Source organism: Meles meles, chromosome 2 (genome assembly GCF_922984935.1).
Source record: "Meles meles chromosome 2, mMelMel3.1 paternal haplotype, whole genome shotgun sequence".
NCBI lineage: Eukaryota > Metazoa > Chordata > Mammalia > Carnivora > Mustelidae > Meles > Meles meles.
The window spans coordinates 73,910,816-73,926,519 of record NC_060067.1 but is presented as its reverse complement, the minus strand read 5'-3'; the positions used below and the strand labels follow the sequence as shown (position 1 = coordinate 73,926,519).

At 37.7% G+C, this 15,704-nt stretch overlaps 1 protein-coding gene across 10 annotated transcripts in view; it reads right to left on the bottom strand.

Moving 5' to 3' along the window:
* ELF2 (E74 like ETS transcription factor 2) overlaps positions 1 to 15,704 on the bottom strand; it is a 101,619-nt gene that overhangs the window by 11,789 nt on the left and 74,126 nt on the right. For 8 of the 10 annotated variants that reach the window (XM_045996985.1, XM_045996992.1, XM_045996974.1 and 5 more), the window contains one exon: positions 963 to 1,076. In XM_045996985.1, coding sequence (XP_045852941.1) covers positions 963 to 1,076 — 114 coding nt within the window. Of the gene's footprint in view, positions 1 to 962; positions 1,077 to 10,207; positions 10,493 to 15,704 lie in introns of those variants that run through there. The other 2 variants (XM_045996983.1, XM_045996981.1) reach the window with 2 other exon arrangements.

Below are 15,704 nucleotides of genomic sequence, written 5' to 3'. Positions count from 1 at the left end.
TGCCTTCGGCTCAGGTCATGATCCCAGGGTCCTGGGATCCAGCCCCATGTCCGGCTCTCTGCTCTGCAGGGAGCCTGCTTCCTCCTCTCTCTCTGCCTGCCTCTCTGCCTAGCTGTGATTTCTCTCTGTCAAATAAATAAAATATTTAAAAAAAAAAAAAAAAGAAACTGCCATTTGGTATTCTATTGCATACAATAATGGTGCTCCAGCTTCCTTCCAATATGCATGAATAATCAGAATATGACATATTTCTATTTCAATTAAGAGACAGGCTAATAATACTGTTGTGGATTAATGCATTGACCAATATGCCCTGAATTTTCTTCTCACATCCCTGAATAATACATGGGATTCCTATTCTAACTAAAAAGTACAGCTGCAAAACAAAAAGTACAGTTGCTCTTGGTATTTATAAATCCCTATAATAAGAAGGGCCAATATTATTTTATTAAGTCAAATTAACACTTGGACATTAATTAGAGGACAATGACTGTCAAAGGCAGTCTTAATGAGGGGGGAAAAAAGGGACAAAAGAAAAGGTAACTCCCAGCCTGAAGGAGTAGGAGGAAATGGTAGAAGCTATCTCCTTTCCACCGTGGGAGGTTCCCTGGAGCTACGGCCTATTTATCACTAAATAAAGGACAGAAAGTAGTCATGGGAGGCAAATCCCCCACCCCATCCGCCATTCCCTTAAGGACTACAAAGGTTCATAATTTACCCACAGTTAAGGAAATAAGACATAACAATATAAACAATTTAACAAACATTTATCTGTCTATAGTAGGTATTCTCTGTATCATTTATTATAAAAAAGTGTGTAAGACTAGGGAACTAAGTATTGCTGTCACAGGTATTCATACATAATAAACCCTGAGAACAATAATCCCCATGTATTTAAGAAGAAACCCATTTTAGATATGTGAAGTGATGTGACATGCTTATATAAAGAACAATTCACATACCGGGACTTCTTGAATCCCTTAAGCAGGTAGGAGATTCCATATGAAGCAGGGCTTCAGCAGCTTCAATTGTCTTATCTGTACAGTGTGCATTACTGCTATGTACTGATGCTTCCACTGGGGGGAAAATAAGTTTACTCAATAAAAAATGCACAGAATACATTACTAAATAAATTAACTCGTGAATAACTCTAGTATTAGTCCATATAACTTATTTACAGAAATAGTTTTAAAAATGATCTAGTATCTACTCTTTGCAAAACGGAGGTTGATTATAAAGCAACTAACTGAGAATGATCAGAAATTACTGAGAAATTTCTGAATCTTATCCAAAGGAAAACAAAGACCCTTGAAATTTGAACCCCGTATCAATTTTAGAACAAAACGAACCTGGAGGTGGGGTGGGGGAAGGATGGTTGTAGATTAACAATCCTAGGAGGTCCATTATGTATCCTGATATACAGCTACTGAAATCAATACCTTGCAGAATCACAGTCAGAAACATGTACTTCCAAGTTAGATGCATAAATTAGTTTGATTCTTACACTCTCCTAGGTGAGTGCATAGCACCAGACACTTGGGAACTCTCTTCCTAATAAATTTGTCTCTTCAAGACTTCACTAAACTTTTCTGCGTTTTACCCAAGAAGTTTTTTTTTTAAGTTCCTATGTTTGTTTTCTCATGAAACCTCTTCTAATTCGGCCATCTTCTGTAACTCACTTTTAGCACTTCCTTTATGATTTGTTGCTTGAATTACTTGTGAAACAATAAAGTATACAGCAATCGTTTGGCTTTTCAAGTCCAAAAGCTTGGGTCCTAGTCTCTGCTACTTATGTTACCCTAGACCAGCAATTTAATTTCTTGTGAGGAAACTGATTTCTTCTTTCACAAAACAGGTATATTACTTACCTCATATAATTGTGAGAATTAAGTGAGGTGATAACCCATAAAAAACATGCACAATGCCTGGCATATAGATAAGAATTCACTAAATCATGGTAATTTCTTATCACTCCTGTAAGATTATAAGTTCCCTGAGGTCGGGGTGGGGGGGGGCTATCTTTAATTCATCTTTATATCTGCTATAATTCCCAATACAGATTTTTAAATACAATAGGTATGCAGGTATTTCTTTTATATATTAAAGTTGAGAACAACCCACAGACCTTACAGGGAAATTGGCCAATTAAGCACAAACATATTGATATATTAATGTCACATCCTGACTTCAAAAATACTGAACATTCTACTTAGTTCTGAAACATGAATATGGAAGTTTCTAATTGGATAGATCTTTCTCAAAATGTCCTCTAAAAAAGAATAAAAGGAAGGAAGTATTTGTATAAATTCCATAAGCTATATTACAAATTCACAAGTTCTACACACAAAAGATACGAATCTTTTAAAACCGTTTCCAGGAAACTTTTAAATGAAAAAAAAAATCACTTAATCTCAAAATTTACCAAATGCTAAAGCCTTAGCTTTTTGGAGAGCAATTAAAAAAAAAAAAAAATCCAGCGACTGTTTTACCACCTGTTGCACATCATCCACACTCTCAACCAAGGTACTGGGTCTCTCCAGTTGCTCTTTCCATTTATGGAAATCTGCTCAAAGCTAAACAGTTCCAGAGAGGCAGCCAAACCTCTAAGTAAATCTATCTTTAGGTGACCCTGCTTACTCTTATCTGCAGCTTCACTGAAGCAAAGGATTCAATCAGTCCTTCTAGCTCAACTTTAAAGAAACTTAGTAAGTATAAAATAAATTACCATTCTCAAGTAATTTTTCAAAGTGCCTCCCCACAATACTCACATATACTAAAGGACCTTGGAAAGCAAATTCTCAGGTTTTTAAGATTTATTCTAGGAACTTCATTCTTTTAAAGTCTGCTTGTGTTGCAATTTAGGTGTTGTCTTAGATGCTATAAATAAACTACCCTCAGTAAACTAATTCCTTATGTAATTGTATTAAGACATACCCTAAAAACCTTACCATATTAAAATCAGAGCTCCAAACACTTGATAATACAGCAACAGAATTTTACCCGATTTTTTTAATGTTTTCAGTTATAAACAAAATGAAACGTGCCTAACAATTATAAATAATGCTGCCCTGGGTTTTTATGTAGCTTGAGGCACATTTATAAAACCCTGATTTCATGTTAATTATGTCAGTGGAAATTATTTCTTAAAAGTGTATTTTCTTGCTCTTATTTCTGACCTCAAACTCCCCTTTCTCCCAAATTCAACATATTATTTCCCAGGACAGTTTTACATTTACAGAGCAAAACAAAACACAAAAAGAATAACATTTATTAGTTCATATTTTAAATTTAAGATGAGAATACCAAAATGCATACGTTCTCTGGGAATTATCAATCAGGAGATCTATGTTCTATGTACAGTCAACTTTTGGTTGTTGAGCATTTACCGTGTATCAGACCCTGTGTTAGAAATCTGAGAAACAAATGTGAATAGATCTCTAGCATTGTGAAGCTTATACTAATAGTTTAGAAACATAAATGGTAGTATCGAAAACAAACAGAAGTAAAATATTTCAAAACTAAAGAAAGCTATAAAATAAAGTTATTCTGTAAGCTAACAGCTTAAGTGGAGCACTGATTTCTTTTTTTTGGATGCTTACTGATTTTACTTTTGTCATTTTTATTAACTATAATCCCAAGCACATAAAAACGAACACCTAAGAGCGCATACTTAGATCAATTTTTACAACAGTGTACCTATCGGTTTCCAAGAATACTTTGCCATTTTGAAAAAGAAAACCCTCTTCTTTTTCTTTTATTGATATAAGTAGTTTTTGATAAAAGAAATTGAAGAAATATTTCTCTTATTTAAGTTTCTGTAATTTTTGAAAACTTTTCAATTCACCTGGTTCAGCTCAGTAATTCAAATACAATTTAAACTAGAATTATGCACAATTCTTAAGGATAAACATGAGTTTAACAGTGTTGTACAACCAGAGTAAGCAAATAAACTACAAGCAAGGGTTGAAAACTCCTTATCTCTTACTTAAAACTTGGTTTACTAGTATCTTTCTAGACATGTGTATGAAATTAATGGCACCATGGGGGGGGGAAAAAAAGCAACTCATTTTAAAAATAGAAACAATGAAGTGAAAAGTAATCTGACAGGTATCATTTTCTACTTAAGATTATTCCTTGGTGTTGCTGGTCAATCCCTTTTGAAGAAATAAATGTATCAAACAAATTTCAAAATAATTTTAACTTTAATCATAGTGCCAAAACTCAAATTTGCTTATGCCCTCCTTTCCTACTGGATAAGTCTCTTCTTGTTCCATTTCGAGCTTTCTAATCAACTGGTGTTTGTATGGTAGAATATTCCAGACTCACTCAACAGCTGTTACAAAATACCAAACTTGGTAATTAAGTCTGACAAGAGACATACCTCTCAGCTTTGCAGAAGAGAATGTTGGCAATGGATCTAGCTCATAACAACGTTCTTAAAAGTCAAAAATAAAAATTAATAGCAATTTAATTTGAGAGCAAAGGAAAAAAATTAGAAAACACTTCCTTAAATGATAGTAGTATGTCCCTACAAGGAAGACCATAAACTAATACAAGATCATCACTCAACCAGGCACCTGACTTAATACAATTTATCTTCTAATGCCCCAAGGCATAACAGGTAAGTGAAAAATACAAATGAATGCAATAAAAAGGGGGAAAAGGTAAAATTTTGGGACACCCCATGTTGTCTTATTCCTCTTTGACTTTCTAATCAATAGTACAATTTGAAAGTTTAGAAGGAAAAAGAACTAAGCTGCCTGATGAAAATATAACATGAGCCATGTTATAATTTTTAAATTTCCAACAGCCAGATTTTAAAAAGTAAGTGGAAACTGAAATTAATGTCTTTCATTTAACCCAGTATATTAAAAAATATTGTCATCTCAACAAATAATATAAAAGTCTTCCACAGCTTCAGTTTTTATGCTTCAATTAATTAAAATTCTAAAAAATTAAAAATTCAATTTCTCAGCCACTCAACAGCCACATATGGCTAATGCCTATGGTACTGAAAAATATACAACTACTCTCAAACTTTTCTGGTCAACAGCAACTTTCATACTCAAATTATTTGAGGACCACAAAGAGATTTTGTTTATCTAAGTCCTATTTTTAGATTTTATTCTACTTCAAACTGAAATTAAGAAAATATTAAAATATTTATCAATTCATTTAAAATAATAAATCCAATGCTTCTAAGTAATATTTTAATGAAAAAATAGCTTTTCTATAACAAAAAAAGTGAGTAGCTTTGTTTTACATTTTGGTAAATCTTTTTAATACATGGTAGAAAGTGATTAGATTCAGATTTGCTTCTTCATTAAATTGTTGTAGTATAAAGTCATGTAGCCTCTAGAAAATTCTGAACACTTGTGAAACTGAAAAGCAAATAATGTCTCAGAATTGTCATGAAAACAATTCTGACTTCACAGACTCTCTGAAAGAGGCTCAGGACTCCACAGGTCATCAGCACAGAGATTTTAGTTTTTAAGGACTGCAACTATAATTTATTACAAAACAGAATAAAAACACCCTAATTCTATCCTGTTTCTATTAGTTTTAGCTTCTAAACAGGGCATAGATGAAAAATTATGACTCCATTTTCCAAAAGTACAACAGTATTCTGTCCACTTACACATAAAAGATTTAAAAAGTTTTTCATAAGCACTTCTTTGCATCCCTTTGAACACTAATGCTATAGATAATACAAGGAGTTTAAATAATTATCAAGAACATGCTCCTGCCCACCCTTTTCCACCAACCACTTGTTTCTAAAGTTAACTGTTTTATGTTGAATTATCCTGCTTGAATGTTAAAATACTGATGTTACTCTTTAACTCAAGTTTTTTATATGAATTTTAATCCTAATGCTGCAGTGAATTCTGAAGAGTTCAAGTAAGTTTTTTTTTTAAATGGGGGCTGGGTGGTATAGTCAGTTAAGCCTCTGACTCTTTTGAGATCCCAGGGGTCGTGAGATCCACCCCTCACTGGACTCCACTGGGCTCTGAGCTCAGCAGAGTCTGCTTAAATTTCCTTCTCTCTCCCTCTGCCCCTCCCCTCTGCACTTGCTCTCTAAAATAAACAAATCTTTAAAAACAAAAAATGAATGCCATTCTTCCAGTTTTATTTCAACACATGCTTCATTTTCTCACATCCTAATTTGTTTTCATATTGATCTTTTCAAGATTGATAACCAGATACTTGAATTTACAGTAAACTGGAAATAAGATTTTCAAGTTCAAATTTGACAATGAACTTTGACAAATCAGACAGATTTGTTTTATCAGTGAAAATACTTAAGCTACATTTCCAGAAAACTCCCTCCCTCTCATTTAATAACAGCATTAAAGTAGAAAAAAGTTCTGGTGACCATATCTCTCAACCTAAATTCTCCAATTTCTTAATTCTCAGTTTCTCAAAAAAGGAAGAAACAAGTCAAGGAAAGTATACTTGAGAAGAAGGCAGAATATTTTAAATTGAAAATCTTCCAAAAAATCTAGATCACACTTACCAATACTTTCACATAAGAAAGTAACATTCATTGTTCCTACAGACTAGACATTTGTTTTTCCTACAATTCGCTATATATATTTTAGTTATACACACACACACACACACATATATATATCTTCACATATGAAGATGATCCTAAACTATTTCATAATGTGATTCAACATATAGACCTGGCCTCAAATTCCATTTTGGCACAAACATTGGCTAGTAGATACTAACCTCCCAATTCAAACATTTATTTACACATTGCAGATATTCATTTACACATTGCAATGTAAAAAAAAAAAAACCCCAAGAAGAAAAAAAAAAGTCTTCACTTTCCATTAAATATTTGAACTACTTATAATCTTAGTTATTAGAGATCACCTAGTCAACCTTGTCCTCTTACAAAAAATGAAACCTTAAAGAAGTCAAGTTACCAGCACAGAGCTAGTTTAGTGACAGCGAGATGCAGATCCTCATCTCCAGACTTCAGGGTCAAAGCTCTTTCTCATAAATAGCGTTATAAGTGAAAGTTTTACAACATATGTCAAGTCATCACAAAAACACTTTGTGTGTTGAAATAAGTGATTTTTAATAAACAAAATTATTTATTTCATTTCACTCTTAGACTCCTCTGACAGCAAAAATGCTGATAACTAAAGCTGAAGCTGGTAGCTGAAGTTGGTTAACTACAGTTGATAGTTAAGCCTCAAACGGAGGAAAATAAAAGCAAAAGTATATCCCCTAGGTACCTTAACATATAACAATATAGTAGTGTACCATTAAGTGCTTTAAAATCACTTAGAAAGGGCGCCTGGGTGGCTCAGTGGTTTAAGCCGCTGCCTTCGGCTCAGGTCATGATCTCAGGGTCCTGGGATCGAGTCCCACGTCCGGCTCTCTGCTCTGAAGGGAGCCTGCTTCCCTCTCACTCTCTCTGCCTGCCTCTCTGCCTACTTGTGATCTCTCTCTGTCAAATAAATAAACAAAATCTTTAAAAAAAATAAAATAAAATAAAATCACTTAGAAACATTTATGCTAACAATATTTGACTAAAAGCTGATCTCCTCTACAAGTTTTCATTAATATCAGTCATTATACACTAGTCATCAACCCATTATAGCAATCACTGTAGTTACGTGAACATTTATGTATTAAGTAGATTTACATCTGTCTCAATTAGACTGTAAAAATCTTTGTGAGGAAGAATTATGTCTAACATATAATTCTCTCAAAGGAATAAAAAGGTATTCTATTTTACAAATAAAAACTTCACAAACATTACTCTTCCAACATCACTGGATATTGGCAGCAATCTCAATTTTTATTAATTTGGATCCATGATTCCTCATCTTGTGGGCCACCTTTCCTCCCCAACTTTTAACTCACTGAGTAATCTTTGGGTAAATCAGCAAACCTGTCTCAAGTTTCCTTCTAAAATAGGACTTGTAAAAGAGCTTCAAATTACATAAAAATTATTGAGGAAATAATTTGGAGACAATTATAGGTAAAATATATTCTTTACATAACATTATAACCATAAAGGAAACTTCAATTGTTAAGATTTGTAAACACTAAAGAAATGCATTAGGACCAGAAAACAACATTTAACTTAAAAAAAAAAAAAAAAAAACTTTTATCAAAGAGAGTTAAAACTTGTATTTTCAAACTGTGAATTTCTATAGGTTTCCATTCCAAGCAAAATACCTATATGTCACGTTCAGCCTCACTAATTCCAAAAGCTTATAAAAGAAATACCTCTGGTTGGCAAAATTTAGCCCTCTAAACTTTACAATATTTTTCAAAATTCTGACTGCGGGGGCTATGCTAAAGTTCTCTTGGTATGTTCGAATCACTGAAAACATCTCTTGAAATGTTCAACACTGACAAAAATATCACTGACCCACACAATTACAGGTACTGTTAGTACCAGTAATAAAAGACCAAAAATTCCGTTCCTTAATTCATATTATGTTATTAATGGACTGAACATACACAAAAGGAACTAAGTTCTTATTTACTAATACTTAACTTCTTGCTCTTTTCAGAAAATAACTGTCAAATGTGTTTCAATCACCATGCAGTACACTGTGATTTTTCTTTGGGACTTTTGAAACGTGTAATATTACATTTTACAGGAAAAAAGTCTGGTCATTCATGTATCATACAATACATACTTATATTATTCAAGACTTTATTTCAATTAAAAGTCCTGTTAAATTTAGCGATACGCGTTACGTTCATGATTTTCCCCAATCGAACCGAATCACAGAGTTCCACCAATCAAACTACTTTTAGATCTTTTACAGCATTACCATCTTCGGTATTTCCTACCTCCCAGTTCCCACAGTTGGCGGTATGAAATAGAACCCAGGGAAAGGGAACATGTATGCTTATTATTGCTATAAGTAAATAATATTCTAGCACTGCTACATCGACTAAGAGCCCTCATTGCGCTGTCTGTTAAGTAAAGCTGCTTTTTCTATGTAACTTAAGTCCGTGCCCTTCCGCTGCAGCAGTGGCGCTGCACATCCCCCACCCCCGCGGCCACTTCCGTGTTTACACTCCTCTTCCCTCCAATTCCATGCGTACATTGTCAGCTTCACTCCCGCCCAATCTTCATTGGCTCAGCGCGGGCCCAGAGTCCCGCCCCCAGAAATCAACGTTCTTATTTGGAACATCTCAGAGAGCAGATTGGAACCAGGGGCCTGTCAATCCCGATCGTTCTGTCCTCTCCGAGGCGCTTCCGCTATGGTGGGAGGTTTGGGGGGGAGGGGAAAAGGGGGCAATTCCGTGCTGAGACTTCCCTGGGGCCAAGATTCCCTCTCGCCCACCCCACTCCTTCACATTCACCCACTGTTTACGAAAATAAACGTTCTTCTCTGATGCCCCAAGGCTCCAGGTCAGGGGCACCAAATATATCCCGTGTCCTTCCCATTCTTCCCCCTAAAAAAACAACCCACGAGGGAAGGGGCATAAACCTACTTCTTCACAGCCACCCATTAGATGAGGAAAGGGAGGCGGGCCCCTGAGAGAAACATCCTCCCGGGCTATTCCACATTATTGAGTGACCCCTTCCAGAACCGTTACTCCTGAGCCTGCCCAAGGTGGGGACGTGAAGAGGAGGGGCAGAGCATTTTTTTGGCGGGTATCGGTCTACCGGACATGGCCCGGGGCTGCCTCGTCCACGCGGAAGTCGTGGATTTGTGGACCAAGTCTGAAAGGAGAACCGAGCGGGGGTGGCGAGCGTTCACCGGAGAAGCCCGCCGCCCCCGACCGCGGGCAGCAGCGGCCTCTCCGGCCAGACAGCGTGGCAGGCGCAGCCGAGAGACAACAGCCTCACTCACTTCCTGGTTCCTCAGCAACTGGGGTGAAGCGCACAACTCGTCCGCCCCCGAGTCCCCAACTTAACTGCGGCTCGGCTCTCCAGCACCAGCTGCCAGCGCTCCGCCCGGCAGCTGCCGCCGCCGCTCGCCGAACACACCCTGAAGCGACAGCGCCAGATTCGAGGCAGGTTATTCTCCAAGGTGATCACTTCCTGATTCGTCGCCTCCATTACTTCATTCACTACCCCCCTTTCCCCCGGCCGCCCCAGTGACTGAGGTGGACACTGAACCCCCTGCACTGACCGCCACAGGGGAGACACCCCGCCTTCTGTGCACCCCCTCTCCTGCTGCACCGATGCACAGGAGAAAAGTTCCCCTGTCCTTACCAGCCCGGATGAGCAGATCCAGCTGGTTCGTGGGTCCCTCATGCAGAGACGTCGCCATGTTTATCCCGGGGCTGGAGCTGCTGCTTCACATTGACTTACACCGTGAGCAGCGGCGGCAGGGGAGGAGGCGGAACCCGCGGCCGGAGATACACGCCGTGCGACCGACACACACTCACGCACTCGCACACACTCAGACGCCCGGATCCTTGCGCGTCCTCCGACAGGAAGCCGAGGCCGGCCCGCCTCCCGCCGCGGGGCTGAGAAACCCCACCACCTAACGGCAGGGGCGGCGGCGGCGGCGGCGGCGGCGGCGGCCGCCTCGGCTGGCAACGCGATCCTTCCGCCCCGCGCCCAGACAGGAAGTCCCGGACGCCCGCCCCGGAGAGCGGCTGCGGCCCACGGCGGGGGAGACACCTGAGGCTGGAAACCGCCCCGGGAGCCGCGGCTAGGACATGGGCCCTCGGCAGGAAGAGGCACATTTCACGCTCTGCAGAAGAAAAGTCTGCAATTGTCCCCACTTTGGAAAAGAGCCATTAATCAAATTTTCTTCCTGGAAGAGATTTAATACCTAGTCCCACAGCTGTAAATAAAGGTGGCTATTTAACTTGTTTTGGCCGTTTCGAAGCTTATGCAACATATAACCCGTCCACTTGAAAAGCTGCACTTTAAAACAGGAATACCAACAACAAAAAAAAGAGGCATACCTACAAAATATGCTAAAAGCTTTACTTGGAAAGTAAGGAGTTTCCAACTACTTTCAGAGGCTGACTTCGTCTTTTCCCCACTACAGAACTGTTAAAGAGCACACTAAACAGGTATTTATTAGTAAACAACATGCCAACCTCTGGTAGATTATCCTTCCCCCATTTGCTAGTCATGAAATTCATGTACCTTTTGATTCCTATTTTGTTCTTTTGGAAACATTCATTTATGTCATCGCCCTTTTAAAATCTTTTTCACAGAAACTAATCCTATTATAAATATGTACATGTTAAAATACAATAGAAGAGGGGGAGGGGGGGATAATTGCCATTTAGTGACTATAAATTTATTGACAGAAAATCAAACCAATAAAATGACTCAGATGAATCTTCTAAAACAAAAGAATGCTTCCCCCTCGTCCAAAAGAGGTTTGAAATAAAACGTTGCCCTAAAGTTCTTTCAACACATAATTTACATAAAACAGTGCCTTCTACAGAGTAAGTGCTCAATAAGTATTTGCTAAATAAACACCAGAAAAGATTTGGCAGTTACAAATTTAAGGTATAATACTTATGATCTGAATGGAATGAACTGTGCTGATAATATTGAAGGGAAAAAAGTTCCCAGTGGTAATACTAATGTACTATTTTACAAGTTTGCCCAGTGTGTCAGTGCAGTTTCAGAATACATATACACAGCCCATGACTTTTTTTTTTTTTCCTTCTAAATACTCATTTATTCTCCTGGAGTTTTGTCCTAGCCCTGCCACCGTGATCTCCACCCTCCCCAAAAGAACTTATATGCCATTTCCAAAATACAACTCCCCTTAAACTCAATAAGGATCTTTCTTGCATTAGGTGAACTTTCACCTACTAGACAGAACTATATGATTGGTAGCTTTTTAAATCTACGGTCAATTTTTAAAAAAGGTCATCCATTGATAGGCAGCATCTTAACCTGAGACAGTTTACAGATGGGATGTGATACAGAATACAGTAGTTACTCCTGGCGTTAGGCAGATCACCGAAATTGATAATAAACCTGAGTTTCTACTCCTATCAATCAGTAGATTTTCATGTATTTAAAATGGAAAAGAAGCTTATTTTTTTCTGGAGGCAACAGGTTAACTTGGTTCAAGAATGCATTCTCAATATGCGAGTCATTTTGCAGCCTGATCTGATGTGTAACTTGTACCTTATAATTTGCTTCTTGAGATATATCTTAAGTCAACAGTGTGTATTTTATTCTTTGTACATCTTAATTATATGTATTCACCTCAGCCTTATATTTTAAGTTCCAAGAAAAGAGAAACTGTATCTATTCCTACCTAATACTTCACTCTGTGTGTGTGTGTGTGTGTGTGTGTGTGTGTGTGTGTGTACAAATCAATTCAGAAAGACTGGAAAATATTCCTACGTATTTAAAGCTCTTGTGAAAACACAGTTCCCTGGGCTTTAATGCAATTTTGCCTTGCCACTGAAACTAGGATTTTAGCCACCAATACTTCTTAGAAACCAAAAGAAGTGTGTTGGAAGTGGCAAGTAAGGATAAGCTGCTGCTGGAAATATAAGTTGGTACAAACTTTCAGGAAAGCAGTGTGGCATTATATATCAAGAGTCTAAAAGAGGTTCATACATTCTGACCCAGGAGTTTCATTTCCTGGGCCTAGCCTGAGGAAATAAAACATGCAGTGGACTGTTCCGCCTGGGTGGCTCAGTGGGTTAAAGCCTCTGCCTTCTGCTCGGGTCGTGATCCCGGGGTCCTGGGATCGGGCCCCGCGTCGGGCTCTCTGCTCAGCGGGGAGCCTGCTTCCCTTCCTCTCTCTCTGCCTGTCTCTCTGCCTACTTGTGATCTCTGTCTGTCAAATAAATAAATAAAATTTAAAAAAAAAAAAAAAAAAAAAAACAGTAAGAATAGATAGGGTAGGAGGTAGAAAAATCATATTACAGCATATAAGAGTAAATTCATATTCCGCTAGTAACATTACAGAAAGATATCTCCTACATCAAAGTTACTGCTATATCATAGCAGGGGGGAAAAGATAAACAGGTAACTTAACAGAAATAACAGCTCCTATGCTAATTGTTTTATGTTCACTTTTTTTCACATATTCCTCTCTACGTTCCTATGAATTATATATTATTACTGCACTCATTTTATAGATGTAGAATCTAAGTTTCCTTGACGAAGGTCATAAAGTTAATGGGAGGCACGTCCAGGATTTGAACCCAAGCACTGACTCTAGAGTCATTACCCTCGACCACTACCCAAGCACCAAAGTAACAGGGCCTTTTTATCTCCATTCTCCATTTATATCCATTTATTCTCCATTTACATCCATTTTCTTGTCTGAAAAATCCTTTTTTTTTTTTTTTAAGAGAACGCACATGAGCAGGGAAAGGGCAGAGGGAGAGGGGAAGAGAGAAACTGAGGAAGGCTCTACGCTCAGTGCACAGACCAATACCAGGCTCCATCTCACAACCCTGAGATCATGACCTGAGTCGAAATCAAGATTCAGATGCTTAACTAACTGAGCCACCCAGGCACCCCTGAAAATTCTTTTATATTCCTCCCTTCAAGACATGGAACCCAAGACCCTTCTCCTGAGTGTGGGCTGGACTTAAAAGACTCCAAACAACAGTGGTGGTGCAAGACTTCAGAAACTGCTTGATCTCTTCCTTTTGGGTCACTCTCTGAGAAGCCAAATGCCATGTCATGAGTACACTCAAGTAACTGTGGAGAGGCCCTTGAGGCAAGAAACAATGGCATCTTGCCAACAGTCTTGTGTCTGTCCAGTAGAAGACAGATCCTCCAGCCCTAATCAAGCCTCACAAAAGACCTTGAGCTAGAACCAGCAAGTAAGCTACTCTCCAATCCTTAACCATAAAAACTACAGTATAAGAAATGTTTGCTGTTTTAAGCTGCTAAATCTGGGGCAATTTGTTAATCAGCAAAAGAAAGAAGGAAGACAGAAGGAAGGCATTTAAACTCTCAACTTGTCACATATCAGAGCTCAGATTTTAAAAAAGGGTAAAGTTTATAAAGGACTTTAACTTTTAACTATAGTATCCTGATATTATAGTATCCAGTATAGTGTCCTGACTATAAAATTCTTTATAGTCTGGGCATCAACTCTTTCATCCTCCAAGTTCTCCTTTTTGAAAATGAGTCTATAATATATCATTATCATGGTCTAATACAACAAAAAATAGATACCCTTGGCTTTTTAAATAATTTTATGGTTCCATAGTAACCAAAATGGAAAACATTCTTGAGAGATATTGTTTCCAATACCATATAAGTTGCAAATGTTTTTATTTTTAGATTACCCAGATGATTTCATTTATGTTTTCCATTTATCTCATATATGGAATTATAAAATATTACAGAGATTGGAAAGGAGCCTAGAGACCACATCACCAAGAGTTTTTCAAAAATTAAAGAACCTAAATATCATGATCTCTCTTCCTGGCTACCATAAATTAGATGTATTACATTTTAAAAAACCAAATATATAATTGTGTGCTCTATTAGATGCTAATAAAAACAAAAGATACAGTCTTTAAGTTTTTTTAAAAATTGGGCTGGAATCTAAGGAAGTAGACATTCTATGCACTAATGTTATCTTTCTACAATTCAGGAGAAGGATGCCAATTTCCTATTTTAGTAATAATAGCTCTCCCTACCAATGGGCAAGTTATTTGAGAATCACCAATTTAGTCCAATGCCCTCACATTATACACATGAGGAAACCGAGGCCCCAAGAAATTAAATAATTTGATCAGTCATACAGTATCTTAAGATTTCAAAGTAAAAAAATTCTACAAAATAAACTTCTATAAAACTTAGAAATTATAAAACAGATGAAAAGTTAAATCCATTTTACTACTACTGTATTTATAAACTATAAGTTGCAAAATGATTGCTCTTTTTAATGTCAAAAGCTAAAGCAATGGTTAATGTCTTTCTGACAAATTAAGAAAAAAAATGAAAAAAAAATTTGAGCAGTGAATGGTGGGAGAACAATAAGAGAAGGCCAAATGATCTAAACTTTTCTGATACAACTGAACTAATAACAAAATTCAGAGCTGGGTTGTGATGTGTTGGACATGCTTAGGAGAAAAAAGTCAAGAAAACTAAGCTATAAGAAAAATACGCCTGGGGCGCCTGGGTGGCTCAGTGGGTTAAAGCCTCTGCCTTCGGCTCAGGTCGTGATCCCAGGGTCCTGGGATCGAGCCTCACATCGGGCTCTCTGCTCAGCAGGGAGCCTGCTTCCTCCTCTCTCTCTGCCTGCCTCTCTGCCTACTTGTGATTTCTCTCTGTCAAATAAATAAAATATTAAAAAAAAAGAAAGAAAGAAAAATAGGCCTAAGAAAGAAAGAAAGGAAGAGGGGAAGAGAGGAAAAGGAAGGAAGGAAGGAGAGAGGGAGGAAGGAAGGAAAAAAAAAACATGCCTATCAAGGACAAACTGGAAATCAAGTGACTTAGGACCATTAAGTAAATCTTCATTCATCAGCCTTGGAAGATAGACAATAGATGTAGAAGTAGAATCTACAGATTTACAGAGAAAAGATGAATTATTTCACATGTTTTCTGCTACTATTTTATGATCTATTTACAATTTTTTATACTACTGACTTGTTTTATTTAATAGTCAGGTTACATCTTCATTATTAAAATGAAGATGTTTGGGGGTGCCTGGGTGGCTCAGTCATTAAGCGTCTCTTAGGTCATGATCTTAGGTCATCATCAGGTCATGATCCCAGGGCCCTGGGATAGAGCCCCCCATCAGGTC